Genomic DNA, 27,389 nt, shown 5'->3' on the forward strand with positions numbered 1-27,389 from the left:
AATGGAAAGAACATCCCATACTTACTTCTGGAGATGTGGAAGGATAAGAAGAAGTGCTGAGCAGACTCATGGAGGCTTCCATCTCCTGGGGTGGAAGGAAGAAGTTGGGAACAACAACAGGATCAGATCTGAGCAGAGCTGTTAAGGAACAACCTTTGGCAGTATGCAGCAGCACGGAGCTCCAGATGTGGAAAAAGCCTCACCTGTTAACAGGTCCCAGATAGTAAATTTCATTTGTTTTAATCAATATTCCATTGTTCTAACACTTGGTTTTCTCACTTGGGCTCACAGAGCATGGGACACCAACTTGCTTTAAAACAATACCTCACAAATTCATAGAGGACTTCATCCTGCAAAAATTCCAACACTTAATCCAAGATTTGTAATTTGTGCAAGAAACATTAAGAAGTATTTAAAAAGCAAAATAAAGCATGTTTCTTTTAATACAGGAGAAACACAAGAAATCTAACACATGGGGAAATAAAAACACGGAAAGAAAATGCATGAAGACATGTCAGAACTATCCAAAATGAAGCGACTTTCACTAATTACAAAATTTATTGGCTGCAAGTTTTAAGGAAGTCATCACCACTGTGAAACAGTGTAATGGGGTCCTCCAACACATTCCCAGACCACCAGTTCTGGATTCATTTCCCAGGAAAGAGCTTCACATAGCAAATTTATGTCCTGAGGCCAGGAAGATGCTAACTAAGCAGAAGAGTCATCAAATGCAAGGAGTGTTTAAGAAAAGAGTAAAGGATACAGAGGCATTTTTGATTTGATGGAGTTTTCTGAGCCTTCCACTGGGTCTTCACTGCTGTCATCAGGGAAGCTCTCACTGTTTCTTTCTGAGCCAGCTTGGGCTGATACACTCTCAACACAGTTCTCATCAGAACCACTTCCTTCTTTGTTTTGATGATCTCCATTTACAACCTCAGCATTTTCCTCCTCCCCTCTCTCAGTGGTTTTCCCATTGGTCAAACCCCTGTCTCCTGGGAATGGCAGCAGCTCCTCGGAGCCTGGATGGAACTCGACACTTCTCTTGATGGGTTCAGTGCTCAGTGCTCTGTTCCAGAGGCTCTGTCCAGCAGGTGGATGCAGCTCCTTCTCTGCTGTTCCCGTGCTGCTGCTGAAGGTCTGGAAGTCTCCTGCTGCTGCCCAGGGACTGTTCCCACCTGTGTGGGGGCTCGTGGGTGGGCTCAGGGCGCTGAGCACGCTCTGGCTGTCCCCTTGCAGGATGCTGGACAAGGTGCTGCTGTTCCCTCTCTGGAAGCAACCAGCATCTGTGGAATGCTGCTCTTCAGGCCTGGGGTCCAGAGGATGCTGCTCGGCCCCCTGCCCTGTTTCAGAGACCACACTGGACCAGGGGCTGGTCCTGTCTGTCACGGTCGTTATTTCATTAAGAGTTCGTGGTTCTATAACGTCTTCCTCGTATTCTTCCTCACTGTGTGGCTGGATGGCAATGGCACCTTCGTGGCTACAACCCACTGGATGCTCACCTTCAGGGACAAGGGGGCCCAGCAGCTGGTGCAGCATGTGTCTGTCAAACACAGATGTCCCGGTGCTGCACGGCTGCTGCGCGTCCGGCTCCAGCTGACCAGCACCTCCAGGGCTGGCTCCTTCCTCCTTCCACCTGGCCACATCCACAGCACCCTGCTTCCTCATGCTGTCCTGATGTACATCAGAAGCTTCTTTGCTGCTTTTAGTTATAGTCTGCAAGTCTGGTTAACAAAAAACAGCATCAGTAAATGCATGGAGCAACAATTCAGCTTAAATCTGATTTATCTGGGAGTCTGGCAGAAAGTCCTAGATGTAATGATGGTTGGGAGCTAAACATGCACAGCTTTGCAAACACTACTGACGTGAGCATGTTCTGCTCTGTTTTCCACTGACAAGGCCAGAGGAAAAGAAATGCTAAGGAAAAAACAGAAGCATTAAAGATAAAATTATTGGGAAATTTTACAAATTCTTTAAAAAGCTCCAATTGCTTATTCTTGCTTCCCAGTGAGCAGATGCTATTCCTTGCTTGCATCCTCTGAGAATTGAGATCACCAGTATTAGGTAAAGTGGCCAACTACTTTGAGGCAAGTCCTGCTCCAAGGGAATGATGGGGGACATTTGGAAAAGAAGGATTCTGGAACAGATTGTAGAGGAAGGTATGTAAAAGAGCAGTAAAAACATTTTGTTAAAAAATTGTTAAGCATGAAAAAGGAAATAAAAAGAGCAAAACTCTGGAGAATAAAGAGGGGGAAAAAAACAGAAGATCAAGGTGGCAGAAGAATGGCGAATTCTGGTATAATAGGGATGTGCCCTTCAACTCCGTCTCTTGGGAACACTGCTACCCTGTAGGAAGCCATGGACAGAAAAATCAGGAAATAACTTTCCAATTGGCAGCAGCTGTAATTCTGGGTTCCAGTTTATTCTCTATTCTGGTAAGTTATTTTAAAAGCATCAGCAGGGATTTGATTTCCTTATCATTTTGCTCCTCACAGCAACAACTTACCATTGATTAGGCTGCTGACCTGAGACACCAACTGACTGGATTTTTCCAAAAGATGGCAACCCTTGGGATGCACTTCTCTGCTCATTGAGCCCTGATGGTCACTCTCCCACTCCTCATGGCTTGGTTTGGATGTGCTGAAGTCAGGGAAAGACCTAGTCAGCTTCTCACTGAAGTATCTTTGAACCTCATCCAGCTCGCTCAAGTTTTTTCTGCAAGCAGTGGTAAGAGGGGGAGAATAAGCCTGTGGCAGTTGGGTTTAAGTTGGATCATTTTAGTCAACAACATGTAAATATGCAAATAAAAGGTCAAAGGCTTTTATTGAAAAGCAGATCAGTAGGCAAGTGTTGAAACTGCTCTAAGCAAAAGAATAACACTCCAGAACAAATCCTGACTTGGCTATGAAACAGGCTGGAAGCTAAAAAAGAGCTAGTACTAAACTTGCTTAATCAAAGGAGTTGGATTTGAGATGGCCTTCCAGTAAAAGTTAAAGCCAAGGATATTACTTGACTTATGGCTGAGCTTGATAAAAATCTGAGGATTTCTAAGTGTTTAAGATCTAGGGATTTTAAGATACATCCCTTGTTGTAGCACGGGAAGGGATGAAATACCTCAGGAAATCTTTCACTCCTACATTCCTACAGATGATGAATACTGTTCTTCTAAATTTATACCTCATTTAAACCTAGAATCTAGTCAAGAGAACAGTGGTTCTAGCAATAAGCATCCTGATGGGCAAGGGTATACTGCCCTGTGCACCCCAGAAACACTCACAGCCTTGTCCTTGTACCTGTGGAAGTCAACTGAAGGCACTATTGACCTAACAGCACCTGTTCTGTGACAGCAGTAGCAGAATGGATAAATCCAAGCATTCTCTCCAGCTCTGGAAACACTGCTGCTGCTGCTCCCCTTCCACAGTTCCCCACACTGCTGCAGCATCGCATTCCTGTGTGGAGCACCCCACCCAGCCTCACTTGCCAGCCTCCCCATCAGTTCCTGCAGTTTCCCTTCCATCTCCTCAGGATCTGTCCCTCTGAGCCGTGCCCTGCAGCCCAGGCTGCCTCACCTGAGAGCAGAGAGCAGGGCAGCCCCTGGTGCCTCACCTGAGAGCAGAGAGCAGGGCAGCCCCTGGTGCCTCACCTGAGAGCAGAGAGCAGCCCAGCCCGTGGTGCCTCACCTGAGAGCAGAGAGCAGGGCAGCCCCTGGTGCCTCACCTGAGAGCAGAGAGCAGGGCAGCCCCTGGTGCCTCACCTGAGAGCAGAGAGCAGGGCAGCCCCTGGTGCCTCACCTGAGAGCAGAGAGCAGCCCAGCCCCTGGTGCCTCACCTGAGAGCAGAGAGCAGCCCAGCCCCTGGTGCCTCACCTGAGAGCAGAGAGCAGGGCAGCCCCTGGTGCCTCACCTGAGAGCAGAGAGCAGCCCAGCCCCTGGTGCCTCACCTGAGAGCAGAGAGCAGCCCAGCCCCTGGTGCCTCACCTGAGAGCAGAGAGCAGCCCCTGGTGCCTCACCTGAGAGCAGAGAGCAGCCCAGCCCCTGGTGCCTCACCTGAGAGCAGAGAGCAGGGCAGCCCCTGGTGCCTCACCTGAGAGCAGAGAGCAGCCCCTGGTGCCTCACCTGAGAGCAGAGAGCAGGGCAGCCCCTGGTGCCTCACCTGAGAGCAGAGAGCAGGGCAGCCCCTGGTGCCTCACCTGAGAGCAGAGAGCAGCCCCTGGTGCCTCACCTGAGAGCAGAGAGCAGGGCAGCCCCTGGTGCCTCACCTGAGAGCAGAGAGCAGCCCAGCCCCTGGTGCCTCACCTGAGAGCAGAGAGCAGCCCAGCCCCTGGTGCCTCACCTGAGAGCAGAGAGCAGGGCAGCCCCTGGTGCCTCACCTGAGAGCAGAGAGCAGGGCAGCCCCTGGTGCCTCACCTGAGAGCAGAGAGCAGCCCAGCCCCTGGTGCCTCACCTGAGAGCAGAGAGCAGCCCAGCCCCTGGTGCCTCACCTGAGAGCAGAGAGCAGCCCCTGGTGCCTCACCTGAGAGCAGAGAGCAGCCCAGCCCCTGGTGCCTCACCTGAGAGCAGAGAGCAGCCCCTGGTGCCTCACCTGAGAGCAGAGAGCAGCCCCTGGTGCCTCACCTGAGAGCAGAGAGCAGCCCCTGGTGCCTCACCTGAGAGCAGAGAGCAGCCCAGCCCCTGGTGCCTCACCTGAGAGCAGAGAGCAGCCCCTGGTGCCTCACCTGAGAGCAGAGAGCAGGGCAGCCCCTGGTGCCTCACCTGAGAGCAGAGAGCAGCCCCTGGTGCCTCACCTGAGAGCAGAGAGCAGCCCAGCCCCTGGTGCCTCACCTGAGAGCAGAGAGCAGCCCAGCCCCTGGTGCCTCACCTGAGAGCAGAGAGCAGGGCAGCCCCTGGTGCCTCACCTGAGAGCAGAGAGCAGCCCAGCCCCTGGTGCTGGCTCCAGCCCCGCTGCCCGCCGCGCGCTCCCCGCCTGCTGCAGCGACTCGTGGAACCTGCGCACGTTCTGCACGTGCTCCTCGTGCCGAGCCCTGGGCACACCAGGGGGGCTCCTCCTGCCACAAACAGACTGTGTTTAGTACCAAACTGGAACCCCCACCTGCGTCCGCCAACTAAGAATATCCCATGTCTTGAAATCCACTGAAGAGCCACTAGGTGAAACTAGCACTTCCAAATGTCCGCAGGAATGTCATTTAGTGTTTCAGATTTATACCACAGTCAACTTAATGGTGGGGCTGGAGGGAGCTTTCCACACCTGCTGGCAGGTGCCAAGCCAGTTGTTCAAACCCCAGAGTGGTGGCCCACAGTCCCTCTAAACTTCTAAGACATATGGGAAAAGGATCATCTCTGTATTCTAAATAAACAAATCGTGAACTAAAACACTCACTCATTTGAAGGGACAGAAAGCAGGAATACTGCAGGATATCTGACAGTCTTATTCCTGTAGTATGCAACACTACAGCATTTCACCAGCTGTCATTCACTGCTCATGGACAGAAGTTAAGGCAAAATAAAGGGGATGTATCAGGAATACTCTATGCTAATTTACACTTACTAAAAAAACAAAAAAACAAATACAGACACAACCCTTATTCTTAATCAGAGTCTGGAGAAAGAACCTGCCTGTCTGAACAATGGCATCATTTAAATCCTAATTTACAAGGGTACAAATGAAACAAATCAGGAAGCATCAATGATAAGGAAAAGAACATCTGAGTTGTGTCAAAAGGAATCTGTCCCAGGGCTGCTACCTCCTGCACCTCCCTTTCACTGGGAAAGGGAATGTCCACTAATTTTTAAACCCAAACACAGTGGACACACTTTGACAGACTGTACCATTTTCCCAGCAGAGTCAATTTGCTTTAGAGAGCTCTTTTTGAGACCTGAAAATAATCAAAAAGGTTGTCAGCCTGTAGACTTACTGCTCTAGAGCAGGAACGCTGACTTCCTTTGACGAAGAATTCAACATCTGCTTGGACAAGTTTGCAGAATCACTAGGACATGCTGGAAAGCTGACCTTCACCTAGAATGAAAAGGAAAAAGGAACACTGCACATGAGTCTTTCACAGCAAGAAAATAAGAGAAATTAAGGTATTATCCTGATGATCTAACAAAACCTCAGACTTTCTAAATAGCTTTAAAAATTCAAATGATTTCCCAGCACTGAGCCAAAGCAGTATTTCACAGCACTTTCATTTCAGACACTTTTGTTAACTCCCTCCATTCCACCAAAGAGTAAAGTGATGGAAAGTAGGATAAGGGCTGCATTATATTTCTATACCACACCCCAGCATACCTAGGAGAATAAAGAAAAAGCCAGAAGAAATGGCAAATATCCCAGAAAAACAGATTCCTGCTGAATTAGATGTTTCCTAACCAACTAAAAGTTGAATCTACTGTATGTTTTTGAGCACCAGCTGTCACCCAGAGCAGCAAATATAACTATGCCATGCTCCCAGACACCGAATATTCTCCTAAAAAAATTCCTGAACACCCTTGAAGCAACAAGAGAGCGAAGCTGATGGGGATGCTCGACTTGGCTGGAGTGCTGTAACTAGCACTGGCCAGCAGCTGCCATGGAAACCTGGAGCAGAAGGCCTAAGGAGTGCGGTGGTTTTGGTTTTGGTGCATTCACACAGACTGGTCTGCGCTGACAGTGCTGTGAGTTTGTGGTGCCTTTGCCCAGGAAGCCAGAGTGCTGAGGAGTGGCTGAAGAGCCAGTGCAGCGCAGGGGAGGGGAGGCAGGACATACAGAGGAGATGGGAGGGGAGACAGGACATACAGAGGAGATGGGAGGGGAGGCAGGACATACAGAGGAGATGGGAGGGGAGGCAGGACGTGCAGGGGAGATGGGAGGGGAGGCAGGACGTGCAGGGGAGATGGGAGGGGAGGCAGGACGTGCAGGGGAGATGGGAGGGGAGGCAGGACGCGCAGGGGAGATGGGAGGGGAGGCAGGACATACAGAGGAGATGGGAGGGGAGGCAGGACGCACAGGGGAGATGGGAGGGGAGGCAGGACGTGCAGGGGAGATGGGAGGGGAGGCAGGACATACAGAGGAGATGGGAGGGGAGGCAGGACGTGCAGGGGAGATGGGAGGGGAGGCAGGACGTGCAGAGGAGATGGGAGGGGAGGCAGGACGTGCAGGGGAGATGGGAGGGGAGGCAGGACATACAGAGGAGATGGGAGGGGAGGCAGGACATACAGGGGAGATGGGAGGGGAGGCAGGACATACAGAGGAGATGGGAGGGGAGGCAGGACGCACAGGGGAGATGGGAGGGGAGGCAGGACGCGCAGGGGAGATGGGAGGGGAGGCAGGACGTGCAGGGGAGATGGGAGGGGAGGCAGGACGCGCAGGGGAGATGGGAAGGGAGGCAGGACGCGCAGGGGAGATGGAAGGGGAGGCAGGACATACAGGGGAGACGGGAGGGGAGGCAGGACGTGCAGGGGAGATGGGAGGGGAGGCAGGACGTGCAGGGGAGATGGGAGGGGAGGCAGGACGTGCAGGGGAGATGGGAGGGGAGGCAGGACGTGCAGGGGAGATGGGAGGGGAGGCAGGACGTGCAGGGGAGATGGGAGGGGAGGCAGGACGCGCAGGGGAGATGGGAGGGGAGGCAGGACATACAGGGGAGATGGGAGGGGAGGCAGGACATACAGAGGAGATGGGAGGGGAGGCAGGACATACAGGGGAGATGGGAGGGGAGGCAGGACATACAGAGGAGATGGGAGGGGAGGCAGGACGCACAGGGGAGATGGGAGGGGAGGCAGGACGCGCAGGGGAGATGGGAGGGGAGGCAGGACGTGCAGGGGAGATGGGAGGGGAGGCAGGACGCGCAGGGGAGATGGGAAGGGAGGCAGGACGCGCAGGGGAGATGGAAGGGGAGGCAGGACATACAGGGGAGACGGGAGGGGAGGCAGGACGTGCAGGGGAGATGGGAGGGGAGGCAGGACGCGCAGGGGAGATGGGAGGGGAGGCAGGACGCACAGGGGAGACGGGAGGGGAGGCAGGACGCACAGGGGAGACGGGAGGGGAGGCAGGACGCACCGAGGAGCGCTCTGGCTGGCTGCGGGCCCGCGCCCGCCGCTCCCCTCGGAGGTGGCCGATGCTCTGCAGCGGGGACACGGCCACCTTCATCTGCCCCCGGCACTGGCCGCTGAAGTCGCTGATGTTGTACCAGCCACACACCAGCTGGAAGCCAGACAGCAGCGGAGAAAGGTCCACGGACGCAAATCCGATCACCCGCTCCGACTCTGGGGAAGGAGGATACACAGCACAGGCACACTGACAGGAACTGTATCAGGAGTGCTAAAACACGGCCTTGAATTATGGCTTGGGAGTTGGCCTGAGGTCCGGGACAATCCTGTCCAACAGGGGGATGTCATTTGGATTATCTCAATTTCGTTCAGCTAAAAATGCCCCAGCCCAGGGCAGGGAGAGGCACTGGCAGCAGAACCACTGCACACACCACACTCTGGATACACAGCAAGGTTATTTCTGAGGCAAAAATCAGACAGCTGAACTTCAATTTGTAAAAAGAAAGAGATAAAAGTATTTGGTTACAACTGGCTGGCCGCACTTCAACCAGCTGCAGCAACAACAAAGAGCACGTGAAGGAAGCAGTTAGGAATTTCCTTCAGCAGGAAAACCCAACCTCTAAAGCCCTGTCAAAATAAAACCAGAGAGAATATGGACGAACCAAGCCTTGGAAGATAATTAATAGGGAAAAGGAAGATGCCAAAGACCAGGAAATTAATAAGTATTTATCTCTCCCATTCTTCTAGCACAAGGCAAAAGATGGCATTACAATTCTACTCTCCAATTCACTTAACAGAATGCATTTTCCTTGCATGAAATACAAGCAACCTAAGGAAGGGGAAGCAGAAAATACACTCCTCTTAGTACTGCACTACAAACTTTACCTGCTTTATGCCACACTTTGAAGACCAAGGTTTGCTGTGGATCCAGGAGAAGCTCTTTGGATAATCTGTTAATTAATATTAATAATCTGATAATCTGTGGCATAATATTTTATGCAAAGCAAGAAAAAGCAGTAAAATGCTTCTGAAGTTTCAATGCCATTTTATCTACCCAGAGAAATCAGTTTCTTTCTGTATTGATGGGGGCAGGAACAAAACAAACCCCAAAATTACTGAGCCTCAAAGCATAACAGATCTCTACATAGTTTGGGCTTCTGCTTATTCAATAAGTATTTCCCTCTCCTCACTCTTACTGCACATTTAAAGATAGGACAAAAAGCCATGAAGGAACAGAAATACAGTTTATTTCATGACCCATTAAAACACTGACAGTAAAGCATTAGGGTTGTGGTTCAAATCTGTAATGTTTGAAGTTCATTCCTGGATATTAAAAAATAAATTGAAAAAGGAAAAATGAAGCGTAAAATGTAGAACAGTTTTTAAGTTGTTTGAAGAGATTCAGATATTAGAAACACTGGAGGAGACACAAGATTGGATCACACAGGTTAATTCCTGAATACTGCCACATATGACTTGATCTGCTGAGGTTCTGCTTGATCCTTGAAGCAGTCAATCCATCTGTTTTAATTTAAGCTCAGCTATGCAGGTCTGAGCAAAAACCCCCAAACAAAACATCCTTTTCACAGCTGGCCTGGTTGTCAGACTCAGGGAGTGTCTGTGTAAATCCCCATATCTCACCTTGCTTGCTGCTGGAAGTCCCAGACTGGTGAGTCTGTATTTTCTATCACTGGAGTGGTTACTGGAGCATCTGCACCAGCAACAGCAAATGATACACAGCTACTGGGAGCTGCTACTTCTCGTTCTGTCAAGGGGCTTCCTGAAATGATACGGAATCAGATTTCTAAATTAATAACAACAACAACATCTAAAGGCAGTTCAGCAATTAAAACCACACAATTAGTAAAGAAATGCACCATCTAGAAAACACTTCTTTTTCACTGGTGGAGCTGATAGCATGTTATATTTGCAATGGAAGCAAATATTACACAAACCTACAGTGCAGAAACTGGAATACTCAAAGGAGAAACAAAAGAACCATTTGCCCAAGATCATCTAAGAAGTCAGAAGTAAAGCCAAGAATAAAACCCATGTCCTGAGGACCCTATTCCAGTGCCTGAGCTGCTCTCCATGCTGGCCACCTGCCTGACAGTTATGAAGAACAAAATTTCTACTTGAAACCAGCTTGTATTTGTTTCAGTGGATCAGTTGCCTCTCAGTTAGTTACTTCTAAAAATCCCCTAAATTAAGGAGTTGAAGACAGAAATATTTAAATATTTCTGTAATACTCAAAAGAAACCTCCTTTATATAATCAAAAACTTTGCAATAATAAAGTTGCATTGGTTTTTCAAAGACTATGAAACATAGAAGATTCTAGAATCATAAAAATCCATCTGCAGGGCTCAGAATCTCTAAGAATTACATACCCTAAAATCATGACTTGAACTTGACTCTTAGTTGAGTTATCAGGGGAACAAAAGCTGAGTACAGTGAGCCATTTACAAATTTATTACATGCTAATTTGCAGGAGTCTTTAAGATAGGGGTGTCTTGGGTTTAGTTATTCAGTCAATGCTTAACTTGGAGTTCAGCTTAATTTCAGAATTCAGCAGTCATCTCTAACAGGTAACATGAAGTTATTTATATTTTGAAGTTTATTCATGAAGATAGGCTGAACATTTCAGCCTCTTGCTTTCCCTGTACTTACACAGTGAATGGGGCTGCAACACCATGAAGCCAAGATCAAAATCCATCCCTGCCATTCAGTTTGCTGGAGTGGGAACAGATCTCAGAGGAAAACAAAGAAAGAAAAAAGAAAGAGAAGAAAGGAAGAAAGAAAAGAAAGGGAGTGTGTGTGATGTCACCTTTTAAACTTAGATGCATTGCTCTTTCCACAAGGATGTTGACAGCAACTGTGTTTTCCAGAAACATCACATCTTCTTCCTGTGGCTCAGCAGTGGTGATCCCTGAGCTCCCAGTCTCCACCTGCTGCTTGTCAGAGACCTGCTGGCTCAGAGCAGGGGTTTCCCCTGGGCCTTCATCCTCGCTGCTGCTGCACTCCTCAGCACAGGGGGCTCTGGGCAGAGCAGCAGGAGGGGGAGCAAGGCTGACGTGAACGCGCACGGCGGCTCCTGCCAGGTCTGCAGCATTGCACCTGAACAGCGGATAAACACCTGCAGGAGAATCCACAAACATCAGCTGGCTCAGCCAAAAGCAGCAGCTTGGAAAACAGCTGGTACAGTTCTTTACTGCAGAGATCTCACATGAGCCCAGAAGGCATTTTGATTTTCAGTGTAATTTCTATGTGAGTTAACACCCAGAAGAACAAGCTTGGAAACATAAAAAACCACGATCAATCCCCCAAACTGGGTAGTCCTTCATTTTCCCCCAGCAGCTCAGATTAAAGCACATTAACTTCCTGACAGCCCTGGGAACAGTGACTCTGCATAATTTTATACACATATATGGAGAATACAACATTTACCCCAAATAAAAATTTGTTTTAACTCTTGCTCTTTCTCCTGTTCCTGAGTGTACCTAAAAGAGCCAACCAGTCCACAATTCTGGTGGCTGATGAGTACCATGTAGACAACAGAAGCCATAAACTAAAACACAAGCTCCACCTTGGTGTGAGGAAGAGCTTCTTTCCATGGAGGGGGCAGAGCCCTGGAACAGCTGCTCAGGTAGGGCATGGAGTCTCCACCTCTGGGGACATCCCAAAATCCCAAATTCCTGTGCCAGCTGCTCCAGGTGACCCTGCCTGGGCAGGGTGTGGGACTGGGTGATCTCCAGAGATCCATTCCAGCCCCAGCCACCCTGGGATTGTGGGATTCTGTGCAGGACAGAACAAAGCTGTGAACACTCTGTTCAAAGTGACAGGGAATTGCCAATAAGGAGGAATGCCCTGTGACCCTGTGTTTCAGGAACTCACCACTAACACTCAGGGCTTCCCGCGATCTCTCTGCTAACGCTGCCAGCTCGACGTAGGCAGATCCAATGAGACGATCTGTATCAAGAGGTCTTTCCACCTCACTCTCCTTGCCATACGCCCACCACACCTGGATCTCTAACTTCTCCTCTCTGAGGAACCACAGCAGTCCCTGGCTCCTCCTGAGTGTCACCTTGCTGGGCTTCCTGAAGTTCACCGTGACGCTCTGCGCGTCGTCGCTCAGCCTCGGCCGCTTCAGCCAGGTGCAGGTGGCGTGCTGCTTGTACAGCTTGTACCTGAGGTAGCAGTGAGTGCTGCTGTGCAGCTGGGTCTGCCCTGCCAGCAGCACGCAGTGCAGCGGCAGCCACAGCCTGGGCGTGGAGATGGTGACAGCCACCGGGCTGCCGCCCTGCCCCCAGCCAGCGCCCTCGTCCTCGCTGTCCTGCACCTCCTCGCTGCTCCAGCCCAGGAGCCTGGCAGCCTCCAGAACACGCTCCCTGTCCCCCTGATGGCCAAAGGCAACAGAGAGCTCCAGCCCTCCCACGATGGCTGGCGCGGGGCCCGAGCAGCGCGGAGGCGTCGCATCTTCGGAGAGGGTCACTGGGTACCAGCCCGAAACACCTTTGGGAGGGAAGATCACGTCACAGCCCAGCACAGCACATCAGCCCAGCTTCTGGAAAATGTCAGAGCAGAATGGGCACCTCTCTGGTCATCAGCCACGGACCAGAATGCCAAGGGCTTATTTCTCCTTTGGAATTTCATGAAATAATCTCTAATCAGAAAAAGCAACAAGTTACTAGCCTTCTAAAAACCTTGGCAGCAACTCTGATCCCAAAGGATTTTCACTTCATTAACAACACCATTTTACAATGAAACTATATCGCTGGGATATCCAATTATAAAATTATGCATTCTCCTTTTCCATTAAAAACAACCCTAAAATTTCAGATGGAGAAAATGGGAACTTTACTGAAAGTAAAGCAGAAATAACCAAGGCAAAAAATAAAAACATTATTTTAAGGTATAAGAATCCCAAATGGAATTCTAGATAGAGATCATTAATGGACAGATATGTGAATAATTTTTTCACAGAAATTTCACAGAATATTCTGAAGTGGAAGGGACCCAAAAGGAGCACTAAGATATTTCACACATAGTTTAAAAAACAGGAAAAAAAAAGATATAGTCCTACTCCTTTCTAATTATCTACGACTTTTGTTTCCAGCTTTGACATCTGATAAGCAGTCACTGGTCCTGCACTAAACACTACAACACATGGACTTGACATCCTTTTTGGACTTTCTATCCAGAAAACAAGCAGCAGCAAATAAAATCCTAAGGATTTTAGGTGCTGGTTTTAACTGGCACAGAGTTAAATTTTTTCACATCAGCCCCAGAATATTCATTCAGCCACTAAACATCTTATACCCTGAAAAACAGATTTTCAAACAGCAACCTTTCTGTGACTTTCCAAATACAGAATTTTTACTGAACGTGTGGGAAACATCTTCAAGAACTTTTGTCCAAAAAACAACACAGAAAACCCCCTCAGAAACAAAACAACTAGCCAAAACAGCAATGAACATAATTGTAAGGAATTAAAATAGCATTTACACAGAATGTCAGCAACATAGCTTCTGTGTTACCTGATCTTCTTGTCAGCAGTTCTCTGGTTGGAATCCTGACTGTCCCAAGAAGATAATCTCTAGATGTTCTATCAGCCAGTTTGTCAGTGGCTGGAAAAGAAATGATTTATAAATACACCGAACTGGTAGGCAAGGTTTAGGAGTGATTGACTGGAGAACAGCTGGTAAGAGGTGATCTTGATCACTGGGAGTCTCAAAAACTCTTTGCACAAGGGGAACAGACAATTTAGATAATTACATCTGTTAGCAACTGCAGAGTTCCCTGCACAGGGCTCTGAGCAACCTGACCTCCTAGAAGACGGTCCTGCTCATTGGAGGGGGGTTTTTGCAAGTCCCAACCCAAACCATTCCATTATTCTATGAGCATTTTTTTTTTCTGTACTAAAATTAAGGGGGACTTCTGCACGCCTGTTCAATCCTTCCAATTGCACTTGCTGTCCTTACCTGACTTAGTGCTCTGATGGTAGATGGAGAAAAGAATACTGGCAGACTGCAGGAGCTCCCCCAGAGAAGAGGCCTGGCCGCTGCTTTTGCGAGTGGTGAGCTGACAGAGGAACTGGAGGTGCTGCTGGAACTCGGGGCAGAAGGTGCAGGGCACGGCGGGCGTGCGGCGCGCCCGCGCGCGGGGCAGGAAGGACGGCAGCACGCGCACGTAGGCGTTCACCCCCACCCCTGCAGAGGGCTGCACACAGGGGTGCTGCTGTGCCACAGCCCTTCATCCCACACGGGGGAAAAGAAAAGGGACAGAGTGCACTTAATGTGCAGCAATGGAGGAAAAATGCTTCAGAGAAAAGTGAAAAGATGGGACCAACAGTGAAAGTTCTAAGCCAAAATGTATGTGGGGCTCTGGCTGCACAGCATTTCCATCTTTCCATCTGAACACACTAGGAACAGATAGGAAATGGTGAGAGCAACTCATGACTCCATCACTGGTGGCTGTGCACTGTGCACTCAGCACCTTTAAGGACACACTGCTTTGCAGAATAACTTCCCAGAGGACCTGCTCCAGAAAGAAGCCAAAGGCCAAGCTAATTATTTTTACAGACCAGTGCTGACCAGCAAAAGGAGGTGAAATTAGCAAATGGGTAATATACAAGTAAACCAGACCCAGGTATTACTCAGGTCATACACCTGAAGGATGAGGGGCCTGAGATCATTCCATTCCCTTGACTTCTCCAAGCACCATATGAAAGCGATCCTCACCTTTCAGGGTCTGCTTGAATTGAGATGGATCAGGGGCTCACAGCAACACTGAGAAATGACCATGGCTCTGGAATGATAGGAGCCATCCTTCTCTTGTGGAACTGACTCCCTCTATTCTAGCCCTTTCCTAACTCTTGAAAATCAAATATTCTGGAACTGGTCCAGCTGATACCATGCATTTGGAGCAGAAGCCTTCAGGTGGAAAGGAACATGCTTCATTTCCTAGTTCAGTGAAAAGCAAGTCACAGTGAAAAGCAAGAAAACAACCTCAGCTAGCTTTTAAACAGCATCAGCAACATCCAGGGACCATCTTATATCAGCCAATTTTTATATCAGTCTTTGGGGTAGAAAAATGTGGAAATGTAAGAAAACATGCCCTTCCAACCTGAATTCTTCTGCAGAACAAAATGCTACCACCCTGTGCTGCAGCTTCAGGGAGGAGAATAACTGCTGATGGTCTTTATAAAGTTATTTAATCTTTGGAGCAGAACCCATTTTAATGTTGGTCTCTGCAGATGGAAAATTGGCCAGTAAGAATTTGTTCTAATCTCATGCCTCAGCCTGCTGCCTCCAGATAAAGGTGTTCTAAGTGAAAAATGGTCCTTTTTGAATTAGGCTTTACCTGGCTGCTGCTTGCAAACCAGCTGCCCTGTGTATTTGTACAGAAAGTGAAACAGCTTGAGCAGTTATTCTGGCTGCTGGTTTCACTGATCGGTGGTACCTCACACTGACATCGAGCAGACCTGGATTAAACAAAAGAAAAGAAGGGAGGAAACGGTCAGCTCTTAATGCAGGTGCATCCAACACAAACAATATTTAGAGTTTGAGGGTTTCCCCCATCTAATCACTGATTTTTTACTCATTATGATGTTAGTGAAAGCTGGGAGGAAAACCACTCCTAGTTGGTTTCAGTTGCCAACACTGATATGGATAAAATCCATATTTTCATTTGTCCTGGAGGCAAATGGACTTTATTTTTATAGAACTTGACAGAATTTTACACAGAATCAGAATTGGCTTGGCTGGAAAGGACCCACAAAAAAAAGTCCAACCATTCCTCCAGCACTGCAAAGGCCACCACTCTCCCATGTGTGCAAGTGCCACGTCCACTCAGCTGTAAAATCCTGCCAGTGATGGGCATTCCACAGCCTGGGCAGCTGTGCCAGGACTGGACCTTTGGGGGGAGAAATCTTCCCTCATATCCAACCTAAACTTCCCTGGCACAGCTTGAGGCCATTTCCTTCATCCTTGCTAACAGAGCACCAAGCACTGCTGTGCTGCTCAGAGGTCTCCTCTGAGCCTGGCTTCACCACAAGCCCACAAAGGCCACGAGCCTCCCTCACCTGCAGAGTGCAGCTGAAACTCCCCTGAGGGCTCAGCCCGGGGCACCAAGGGAAGATTAAAGATTTGTATCCCTATTTCTTCACGGTGCTGCAGAGTCACCATGGCACAGAGCCGGGACAAAGGCAAGGCCCCTCTGGCCACCAGCTGGTCCCTGATGTTTGGGTAATAATACCTGTGAGACACAAAAAAACTGCATCCACATTTCTCTCACAACTGCACAGAAGTAAACTTTGAGCATCTTCAAAGCCTAATTAGCTATGAAGCTAATATCTGAATAATCTCCCCAGTTAAGGGAGAACTCAAGCAAATGTATTTCCACTGAAGAAAAGAATCATTAAGTGCTAAAGTAGATAATGCTACAAATATATATTTACACTAGTCCTAACAAGTCAACTAGCAGAACTACACTAAAAATTAGCATCCCAAAGGAAAACAAGAGAAGGATCTGGCACCAAATATTCTCTACTCTCACTTCCAGTTAATAAATGAAAATACCTCTCTTGCAGAAGAGATTTGTAGAACCTGTTCATAAGCATTAAAAAAGACTCTAAACCTTTTCTTAGTGCATTACTTGGCTTCAGCTTCATCTTAAAGAAACAAAATCTGGCACTGTATCTTACAAACAGCCCATAGTAATCCTCAGGTGACTTCACAAATTTTAAAAAGCCTGACTTGTTTACTTCAGAATGAACAGGTCATTATATTTTTCTAAAGCTATTTGTCTTCATGGCTTCCACTCTCCATTATTACTAACAATTGGCTTCAGTAGCCAAAGAAGCATTCTGAACTTACAAAACACTTTCTATTATTTCTCTTGTACTCAGTGACCTGTATGAGGGAAAAAAGCAAACCCAGTACAATGAAATTATACCTTCACCGTGCTAGTAAGTAAAATTTAGATGTGTCAAGCATTTAAACACTACTTTTACATTGCTATGCTGATTAAAAGATGGAAGAAAGCAAACTAAGAACACACACTCTTTAAGTAAGTTATAAAAAGGAGGAAAAGGTTCACAGGCTTTAAGTGCAGGTACTATCACCAAAGACTGATGAGCTTACCATTTTTTCTAGCTATTATTAAATAGTATTACAGAATATCCATCCCAGAGCTGGAGATTCTTCAAGATCAGATCTACCTCTACCTGTATTGCTGTGCTATCTACAAAGAACAGGAGCTGGTTCTGTACCTGCACCAGACTTCAAACTGGATTCCTCCACCTGCTGCTCCTGGTGCCACAAATGCACTGACCAGGAGCCTCTGGACTGGGACATCAGCAGGAACCAACAGGGAATGATGATGTTCGTCATTAAAGATGGGATCAGGGACACACAGAGTGGTGCCTGTTCTAAATGGCTTTAATGTGATGCCTAGAAGTCAAGCAGAGCTGGTTAAAAATGGTAGCAACTGCAGCTTTCAACCTTTTCCTGCTTGCAGCCCTTCAGGAGGCAGGACCCCTGGACAGGGAGTGAAATGCTTCTGGGACAAGGCTTGCTCTTCTGAGCTTCTTTTCACAAAGCTGCTACAAGCAATCCATGCAGCCCCGTGACTGTGAGCCACAGGCTGGGAACTACTGCTAAAAAGGCAGCACTACAACCCCACAGGACTCAATATAGAACCATTTTACTGCCTGTCATTTTTCAGTGGGAATACATGTTAGTGATGCAAAGCACACAACACTTTGTTCTTTCCTGCAATTACAATTATTTAAATACTTTTTTATCATCTGAAGAATAGTGGGTTTAGATGGGATACTGGGAAGCAATTCTTCCCTGTGAGGGTGGGCAGGGCTGGCACAGGTGCCCAGAGCAGCTGTGGCTGTCCCTGGATCCCTGAAGTGCCCAAGGCTGCTGGGACAGTGGAAGGTGTCCCTGCCCATGGCAGGGGTGGCACTGGATGAGCTTTAAGGTCCCTTCCCACCTAAACCATTCTATGTTAATCCTAGTGATCTAAACAAAGCAACTCTTCTGTTGGTGCATCCATGATAATCAGAGAATTGTTAAGGTTGGAAAAGCCCTCTAAGATCATCAAAGCAAACTGTTAATTCAGCCTGCCAAGGCCACCAGTAAATCACCTACCCAAGTGACACTTCCAAACACTTTTTGAACATTTCCAGGGATGGTGACTCCAACACTGCTCTGGACAGTAGTGCCAGGGCTTGATAACCCTCTTGATGAAGACATTTTCCCTAGTATTCAACTTAAACCTCCCCTAGCATGACTTGGGGCCGTTTCCCCTTGTCCTGTCCCTTGCCTGGGAGCAGAGCCCTGTCAGGGAGCTGTGGAGAGCAAAATGAGCACCCTGAAAGGCTTGTACATGTAAAGCCTTAGCTGAATTTCACTGTGTACAACCTTGCTGCTCCCTGGAGACCTATTTCTGCATTTTTGTTGGATCAGCTGGCACAGCCCTCTAGCACCTTCAACAAAACGTACCATGTGAACAGATTCGGAATTGGGTTTCTTTTTCTCCACTGGGAACTTGCCACCAGCCTCAGACAAACAAGGTTTTTAATCCAATGACACAGCCCAAGTCCAGTTTTTCCAAGGAAACAAGCACTGTCAGCATGAAAGCTCAGAAAAACGGGCCCCCTTTTACTTAGGCAGGAGACTAAACAGTATTTAATTAAAGCAATGCTGTAAATAAGGGAAACTGATAAACTTACCATCCTGATGCCCTCCAGGTCCCTGCAGTGCCCCACAGCCAGGCTCCTGAACTGGGAAGTGGTACTGGACGTAGCAGTCAGCCTCTCCCCAGACCGTGGACTGTAAGGGAGTGAGTCCCTTCACACCCTCCACGTGGATCTCAAACACGTGCTCCACCACGTCTTCCCCTTCTGGGTCCAACTGCTAACAACAAACAGGGAAGCCACATAGAAAGGATGACTTTAGGACACTGGGAACATTTCAACAAGCTGCCCAGGGAAGTGGTTGAGTCATCCCTGGAGGAATTTAAAAGCCATGTGGATGTAACATTTGGGGACGTGGTTTAATGGTGGCCTTGGGCAGGGCTGGGTTAGTGGTTGGATTCAATGAGCATAGAGGTCTTTTCCAACCTGAACAATTACATGTGATAAGGATCTAAGAAGCCTGAGAAGGGGGACAGAAAAATTATCTGCCATTTTCCTTCTAAAGTTCACAGAAACACTGAAAACCTGAAAGAATTTTTTTATTTTTTCCTGCAAAGCACATAAAAAGCATAAAAGTTCCCTACCTATCCAACTCCAAGGTAGTGGCACTGTGAGGAGGCTGTGAGAATTAAGATCTTCTATAATTTTGCTGTTTTTTTGTTTTTACTGGACTTATGAAGATATAAGCAGTGAATATGCAAGGCAACAAAAAGGGCAATAATGTCAAGACTGGTGGGAGCAAGCTGGTAAAAAAAGAGTATAAACAATACAATTCTGTGTATAATTTGGAGAATGCAACAAAATTGGCTACAGCTTAAAGAAGAGATGGGGGATCATTCATCTGTTAATGAACTCACTGCTAAACCCTCTTCACAAGTCCTTAACAATGAGAACTGGGTTTACTGAATAAATACCATTGTGGGTTTTGTGGATGGTGGATGGTCCAGAGAGTGGGGAGGACGCTGTGTGACTGGAGGCACCATTCCTTCTTCAGTTTTGAGCCTTTGCAGTGCCACTATCTGCTGAGCTGAGCCCATGGCCAGGATGACCCTGAGGCTGCCGCTCGTGCTGCCGGTGAAAACATCGACCACGGGCATGTGGCCATCCACGGCCACCACTGGGTACTGGGCCTGCAGCAGCAGCTGGGAAACCCTGGGATCTCTGCAGAACAAACCCACAACAGAAAACCCCAGCACGAGCATGAGCCATCAGTCTTATTCTGCCACAGGAGCACAAGGTAAGCAGGCACCAACCCCTATGCAGCACAGTGACTTTATTTCTCACACTCTACCTGTGCTTCTGGACAAGGCCAGTGTAACTTACACCCTGCAGCAAAGATCTACAGGGAGCTTGGCAGGGCAAAACCACCTTTTGCTATGAAGTGCAACTAAGAACCCTCCCACACAACACCCACACACCATCACCAACTTCCTGCCCCACTAAGCTTCAGTTAGGATATTTCCCAACCAAATAAAAAATGGGGAAAAAACCAAGTTTACTTGAATGAGATGTAAAACTGATGCAGAGGGAGTTTCACTAATCCCAGCAACTTGTCGCAGCCAGGGCTTCCCAGCTTGTTCCATGCTTCAATAATCATCACATTGTTCTTCAGCCGCTCCAAGTGTTTGGGAGTCAATGCAAAAGGCATCACCTGGAAGGTTTAAAGCAGAATTAGTACACAGAATACACTGGAACGTATTGGGTAAGTACAGAGCATTCTGGTAAGTCTGGTAAGTTTATTCCAGTCTACAGAATTGTGCATTTTAGAGACAGAAGTTAAAAACCAAATGTGTATTCAACAGAGCCAAACAGAGATGTTTCTAGGTAAATAAAAGTAAGTTAACTATGAAATGTGTTTGTCGGTGGGGAACACCACACTTCCACCAGGGTGAAATGGAGAACATGTTACTTGCCTGAGAAAAATTAAAGGCAGGCTGTGCTGTGCCCCAGACGACAGCAGACCTCGTGGCCTCCTCAGTGCTGAGCAGCTTGCAGTTTAAATACACATTGCAGGAACTGGGCAGCCCACAGGCTCCAGCAGTGAAATCCCTTCCCTCAGGCACCATGAGCAGCACGTGCAGCAGCAGCCCATGCTCCTGAGCTGGGGCTGTGCGTGTGGCCACGTCCTGGGCTGCGGGGGCCAGCACGGTGTGCGGCGGCTGCGCCACGTCCCTGCCGCCCCCTCCTGCTTCCTGGGACTCCTCAGGGCTCCTTCTGGGGCACACAGGGCTTTCTGCACTGGCACTCGTCCTGCTGGGCTCCTGCAGCCCCAGCTGGGCACTTCTGGCTGAGCACGCCGAGTCCTTGCTGCTGGCCACAAGCTGCAGGGACACCTGCAAGGCAAGGGAGAGCTGGCCAGATGTGCCCCATGCAGAGACAAGGGATGCAACAGAAACTCAGAAAACACATCACACCCTGTGCTCGAGAGTCACCCTAAGCCATTCTGTTGGCTGCAAGCTACAGCTGCTGCTGTAAAATAAACTACACGTGGCTTTATGAAATAAAGTCCAGACTGGAGTGCAAAACCACACAATCACGGATCCATCACTGAATGGTCTGGGCTGGAAGGGACCTTAAAGCTCACCCCATTCTCAACCCTTCACCTGCTAATACAGAGAGCTGTTTACCCTCAGAACTGTCAAATCTCTCAAACTGTTAATGCTTCTCAATCAGAAGCTGAGCAGCCTGGTAGAAACTTTGGCTGGAGAAGCCAATTCCTGAAGAGACAAGGACAAGGAGCACCAGGCCTCCCATGGCAGGAGAGACCTCAGCTCATGTCACATGTAAAGAAGCAGCAAAAGCTCCAAGTCCTGAATATGTGCCACTCAAAATTTGCCTGTAGAGTGGTTTCTGTATTCAAGTCCCAACCTATTGACAATATTCCTAGACATGCAGGAGTTTCAAAATATTTCTCCAAAACCCTAAGGAACAAAAAGGGATCATATTATTTTATACTGGTCTCACAAACCTTTGTATCTGAGACCTGGTAAATTGAAACAGAGAGAAAAGAGGAGTTAAAAGTAAAAGTGTGCAGCCAAAACTAGTAACAATTCAAGCTTGAGATGGTAAAACACATACCTTTAGTGGCCCAACTTGTGTGTGATCTCCCTCTTTTTCCACAGGTATTTCCAAGCTGACACTGAGCAGCTCAGCCTCCATCACCCTGCGGAGCTGAAGGGCTGCTGAGCCAATGGCCACAGGCTGAGGGTAAGTAAAGAATTAATTCTGCAAGATTTCTATCAGATTTAAAGAACTTTTGTGGAATAAAAGCTTTCTGGGAAGCCATGAACAGCCACACACCCTCCCACTCCCACCATCAGTTGTACCAACAGGGATTTGGGAAATCTCCTTCACTTCCAATTTCAAGTCTCACCAGAACAGCAAGACAAATTTTCCCAGAACCTATTGTAAACAATTCCAGATTAATGCAAAAATTGAATAAGCTAAGTCCTAGTAAATAAGCAAAATTTCCATACTGAAAGAATCAATTTACTCCCCCAATTAAAAGAAAAGCAGATATCATTGGTGTTGATTAAAACAACATTAACTGAGTTAACCCCTCTCACCATCTTCATCACAGGCAGATGGTTATGCAAATAATCTTATCAAATAGAAATAGACCTTTTTCCCCCAAAAATGCACAAGTTACAGCTGTTTTTCACAGCTCACATTACTCCCCTTACACTGGGCAGGGTAAAGATATACACTGCATCCACATGAACTTGTTCTACACTGTTAAAGGAGCTGTGCTCTCATTGAAGGATAGTATTTGTAATTGATCCAAAGTGCTGAAACAGCAAGAGATCAATTTTAATGATGAGGGAAGGACAATTTTTTTGCTTGCCAGTCTCAAACTCAGAAAATCCTTTAATGGAGTGACAGGAGTGACAAGTCTGGAACAGAGAATGGCCACAGCCCTGAGGCTGCCAGAGCTCCAGGGGTGTTTGGACAATGCTCCAGGGATGACCAGGGTGGGATGGTTGGCGTGTCTGTGCAGGGCTAGGGGTTGGACTGGTTGATCCTGTGGGTCTCTCAGAATATTCTGTGATTCTGTGAAGACTGACCAGCAATCAGTACAACCATAATGCCATTTCCCCTCCTAATATCTGACTGTCTGCACTGAGTGCCTGTGGGAAACTGAAATGCAAAAAATTCCTTTGCTTTTCAATGAACAAAGAAGGAACAACTTCTAGAAAATACCTTTTTCTGTGTGCTTTTTCTCATGTAGATTTTAAAGGCCAGGTCAGAGCCCCACCAGTGCTCGATCATCGTTCCTCCGAACCACACAGGGAACACAGAGCGCTGCTGGAATTTCACCACTGGAAGGAAGAGAGGAAAAACAAATACCCAAAATTACATGATATAAATCAACTTTGCCCCAAAGAGCACTCTGTTACACACACAATCATTTAATTCTGCGTTATTTGTTAATACCAAGGCTGAAGTAAACTGGTTTTCATTTTTGAAGGCCATCAAATAGTAGGAGGCCAGCAGGACAAAATTAAGATTATGAATTCACCAATAATTAATGAATTATTAAATACATTAATATAAACCAACATTATAACAGTGTTTAAAGACTTCAGGTGACACCAAGTATCTGCCATTCTAGCACGCAGTAAGACCAGCCCTTCTCCAGTGGGAGAGCCCTGCCCCACTTCAACTAAGAGAGTTCAAGACAGTTCTTTAGAGAGTCAAAGCTGAGCTGCAAGAAAAATCACAGCTTCAGGAGAACAGGAGTATCTGCATGCAGAGACAGAATCAATTGGCACTCAGTCTGGAGAAGAGCACAAGAAGTACAGTAACAGTATTCACAAGGGATAAGAACGTATTCTAGTGATGACAAAAATGCAGGTTTGCATAAAAGGAAACTTCCAATGGGATGCCCAGCATTTCTCCACCTTGTCTGGGATGGCTCATAACCCTCAGGAAGTATAATGCCACAGTGGATTGACTTGAAATCTTCTTCAAATTATTTTCAATCCCATCTATTTTTCTAGGTCTCCAAAGAGCTGGACTCCACACAAGGCAAAGAGCAGGAGGACAGATGAGTTTTAGATTACAAAGGATGTATTACAGAAGTTCAGAAGAAACATGTTTTCTCTGGCCTCAAATGGAGAATACCCAAGAGAACTCAAAATATCTCAAGTGCCACTCAGAAAGATGCAAAGCCAATGAGTGATCACATGGGAAAGTCACCCTGGCATTCCAATTTCTGGGAAGACTGGGCAGAGAGCATCTTGCTCATCCAGCATTCTCTGCTCAGTGGGAACAGAGACAGAAATTGTTCTCAGGGATATAAGCACTGGTGATTCTCAGTACAAAGATTAATGTCTGCTGATTTGAGCACAGGAATTGAGTTTCCTTGGATCCAGCAGATTATGTGAGCTATTGGAGATACTAAATGACATACTTCAACATCTGGGAAATTATTTATTTGAACTATAAGTATCTTTGATATTTCTAAAAGTACTTGATCATCCTCCTACTATTGCAGAAAGAATATTGGCTTTATGTTCAAATGAAGGAATGGGATTAATAACTTGTTCTTTCCCTAGAAAAAGAAATTTGAAAATCCCAGTATGAACACTTCATTCAAGAAAAAAGTAATTTAAAAAAATCACTTGGCTTCATTCTCCCTGAGAGGATCATTCTTCCACCTGCAGCACAGCAACTCTGTGGGCAGAGGTGCTACTAATCATATTGTAATTTTTAGGCAGCAAAGCAATTATGTGGAAAACACTAGTAAATAATTTCTAAGAGATGGAGTCAACAAAACTAAATCTAAGTGGAAAAATGATGCCCTTACCATCATCTGTGATTTTACTTGAGGCTACTCGAATTGCTTCTGTTGTTATGGAGACCTGTCCTTTATCATCCTTGGAGACTCTCACAGGAAACTGGTACTCCACAAAGAAGGTGCTGTGAATGAAAAAGTGAAAGGGTGACCACAATCCATCAAGAACCTGATGAGAGTCATGAAACTGAACACAGCAGGCAAGTTCCAGACTCACTGCTTACTGTAACAGCTGTTTTAGGATAATTGAAACACCTATTCTGTGAATTCCTTCCACAGATCATATATATGCCAGATTCTCCTCCACCAAACCCCCTTTTGTTTTCAGTGTACTGCCAGGCACAAAGTATATCTGTACCTCCCCAAAACCCTGGGAAAGGCACAGCCTGAAGTGAGCCCACATCAGGATAAATTGTCACATCTCTAACTTAGTCCTGAGTTTATGGGATACAATTTTCTGAGAGGAGCAGAGGAATAGCAAGGTCTCAGAAGCTGGAGAGCTTGGGGAAGCTGGACTGCACAAGAGAGCTCAGGGAAGTCCCTCCTGAAGGCAAGCAAACAAACCAGGAGCAATCCCCTCACCACTTATGAACAGACATGGGCCGTGGAGGCTTCCCCAGTAAACCTTTCCTCCTTGGGGAGAACTGGATGCTCTCAGGAGGGATCCTCAGGCTTTCAATGGTGACTCTGGCCAGGTGTATCTGCTGCAGCAATGCCAACCTGCCTGCACCCAAGGGTGTGAGAAGAGCCATTTCCCTGGGGTCTTCTCGAGGAGCACTGGGAGAGCAGCTGCAGAGGAAAACTGAGGTTCAGGACTGCAGAAACGTTCTCAACATGACCACATGAAGGGAAAATTGTAGCTTGGTGGGATGTTACTTGAAAACTGCCCAAGGGTCACCAAAATATACTTATTTATATTTTTAACAAATTTTTACAACAAAATTGGTGGTCTCTGTAATTCTCTGTAAAAAAAAAAAAAAATCTTACAGTATCTGGGGCCCACAACTGAAAAAAAAAATCAACCCAGAAAGTACATGTTCCACATGTACATGTTGTTGATCTGAAAAAATCTTATCCTAACTCTTCAAAAAGAAAAGCTTCCTTTAATGCCATGTACAGAAGCAGGGAGGTGATATACACAAGGACAAGTCTCTGCTGCACAGAATTGTTGCCATAATTTCAAATCTCATTTCTGTAATTTGCAAGACTTGAATTGCAAATGATTTTGTGTTGGTTCTTCTGGGGATATGAAATTTACCTGATGTAAAAAGCAGTGTTAGTCAGAAAAAAATCAGAAATAATTTTTGGAGCCGAATTTAAGAAAAAAAAAAAAAATAAAAAAATAAGAGCCACAAAACCTTCACACTAACTGTATTGTACAAGAGAAGCTTGATAACTGGATCTTTAGGGACACTTTTATTGTCTCCATAATGAAAACAAGGGAAACAAGGGGATATAATTTAGATGAGGTCAGAACCTAAGTCACTGATGTAACTACCTGGGTTTTGTTTCAGACACATTCTGATCAAAGGCAGGAAAATCCTTTTCTGGATTCACTGGACCTGCTTTTTCGAGGATTTCTGTCTTGGATGCTTTTTTTGAGGATTTAACATCATCATCACTGAGGAAATCACTCAAACTGGAATCAGATTTCTAAAGCAGAAATAATGCACATAAATAAGAAGTTAATTATCCTTGTACAGAGAGTTCCATAATGGTGGCAATAAAAAATGGAAAACAACTTGTGCATTGCATCATTTGAAACAAATAAAATGGTGTCACAATTTCAGGGATTTAAAAAACAAAAAGTCTTCCTGGACACCCTCAAAATCCCAGCAATTTCCAAACTCGATGCTTGACTTTGTAGTCTTAGCAATATTCTTTTAATATTAATTTTAAGCAATGTACCAATGTATTCATAAGTTTGTGTGTGATCCTAAATGCTTGTTCAGCTTTAAAATACTGAAACCTGTAGTTTTACTGATATGCAAACTTGAGTTTTTCTGCGCATTAGGGAAGGCACTCTTTTCTCTGTATCCCCACTTACAGGAGCTGTGTAAAAAAGCCTCTCCAGCAGACTCTGGTCGTAATGAGGATCACCCAGTTCACTGTCGTACACCTCACTGCCCAGGGACAGAGAATCCCACAGGGAGCCTGTCTGATCCCAACAGGGCCCCGCAGAGAAATCAGCACTGTGGAGACAAGAGAGAGAGAAACACACCTCAGTGCTCCCAGCTGTGCAGCCAGCCTCTGAGGGATGTGCCATACTGCAATAATGCCTGTTTTATCCTGGATCTGGGCTCTGCTGGCTCCAGACAGAGGCAAACTGTGCTCACCCAGCCAGGGTCACCTGGGACCACTCCTCTGCACTGAAAGCAGTGTGCAAAGTGAGGGACAGCCTGGCTTAAAACAGGTCTCTGGAGATCACTCAGCCCAGCCCCTGCTCAGAGGGAAGGGATGCAAATAAAAACTGTCCACTTGGATTTGGGGTACCTTGAAAGCTGCAGATTCCATGACCACTTGGGCAATTGATTCCAGACACTGATGGCTTTTGTCATAAAATGTACCTAAGAACAGCTACCTCTGATTTTTACCCTTCACTGCTTTGTAACTTCTAGAATGCTTTAAGATACTAGTTTACTTTGATTAAAAAATAACAACCCAAGGTACACCTGAGAAGGTAAAAATACAAGTATCTTCAAATACAAGCTGGGGTTAGTTTGGTTTAAGGGTTTCCTCTGTGCTGTGAGTTTAAAATCATTTTATGATCTGGTGTAACAGATAAACCACAGAGAAAAATGAGTGCAGGGCACAAGAAACACGAACTGAAATTGTGAACCGTATCTGACCCAGAAGCTGTGGGCTCAGG

At 46.8% G+C, this 27,389-nt stretch overlaps 1 protein-coding gene across 6 annotated transcripts in view; it reads right to left on the reverse strand.

Annotated features, from left to right (window-relative positions):
* The window catches only part of C2CD3 (C2 domain containing 3 centriole elongation regulator), a 38,584-nt gene that overhangs the window by 6,422 nt on the left and 4,773 nt on the right, over positions 1–27,389 (reverse strand). For 2 of the 6 annotated variants that reach the window (XM_056494933.1, XM_056494967.1), the window contains exons 8-32: positions 26,568–26,712; positions 26,019–26,173; positions 25,103–25,309; positions 24,533–24,645; positions 22,924–23,042; positions 21,802–21,924; positions 20,637–21,056; positions 20,223–20,374; positions 19,638–19,884; positions 18,760–18,940; positions 17,287–17,467; positions 16,099–16,271; positions 15,378–15,498; positions 13,997–14,265; positions 13,553–13,642; positions 11,910–12,527; positions 10,843–11,151; positions 9,659–9,797; positions 8,903–8,967; positions 7,998–8,233; positions 5,908–6,008; positions 4,891–5,040; positions 2,504–2,712; positions 764–1,721; positions 26–128 (exon numbers count right to left, since the gene is read on the reverse strand). In XM_056494933.1, the coding sequence (XP_056350908.1) occupies positions 26–128; positions 764–1,721; positions 2,504–2,712; positions 4,891–5,040; positions 5,908–6,008; positions 7,998–8,233; positions 8,903–8,967; positions 9,659–9,797; positions 10,843–11,151; positions 11,910–12,527; positions 13,553–13,642; positions 13,997–14,265; positions 15,378–15,498; positions 16,099–16,271; positions 17,287–17,467; positions 18,760–18,940; positions 19,638–19,884; positions 20,223–20,374; positions 20,637–21,056; positions 21,802–21,924; positions 22,924–23,042; positions 24,533–24,645; positions 25,103–25,309; positions 26,019–26,173; positions 26,568–26,712 (5,584 nt within the window). Of the gene's footprint in view, positions 1–25; positions 129–763; positions 1,722–2,503; positions 2,713–4,890; positions 5,041–5,907; positions 6,009–7,997; positions 8,234–8,902; positions 8,968–9,658; positions 9,798–10,842; positions 11,152–11,909; positions 12,528–13,552; positions 13,643–13,996; positions 14,266–15,377; positions 15,499–16,098; positions 16,272–17,286; positions 17,468–18,759; positions 18,944–19,637; positions 19,885–20,222; positions 20,375–20,636; positions 21,057–21,801; positions 21,925–22,923; positions 23,043–24,532; positions 24,646–25,102; positions 25,310–26,018; positions 26,174–26,567; positions 26,713–27,389 lie in introns of all 6 variants that reach the window. The other 4 variants (XM_056494923.1, XM_056494949.1, XM_056494959.1 and 1 more) reach the window with 3 other exon arrangements.

Source organism: Oenanthe melanoleuca, chromosome 1, assembly GCF_029582105.1.
Source record: "Oenanthe melanoleuca isolate GR-GAL-2019-014 chromosome 1, OMel1.0, whole genome shotgun sequence".
Lineage (NCBI taxonomy): Eukaryota > Metazoa > Chordata > Aves > Passeriformes > Muscicapidae > Oenanthe > Oenanthe melanoleuca.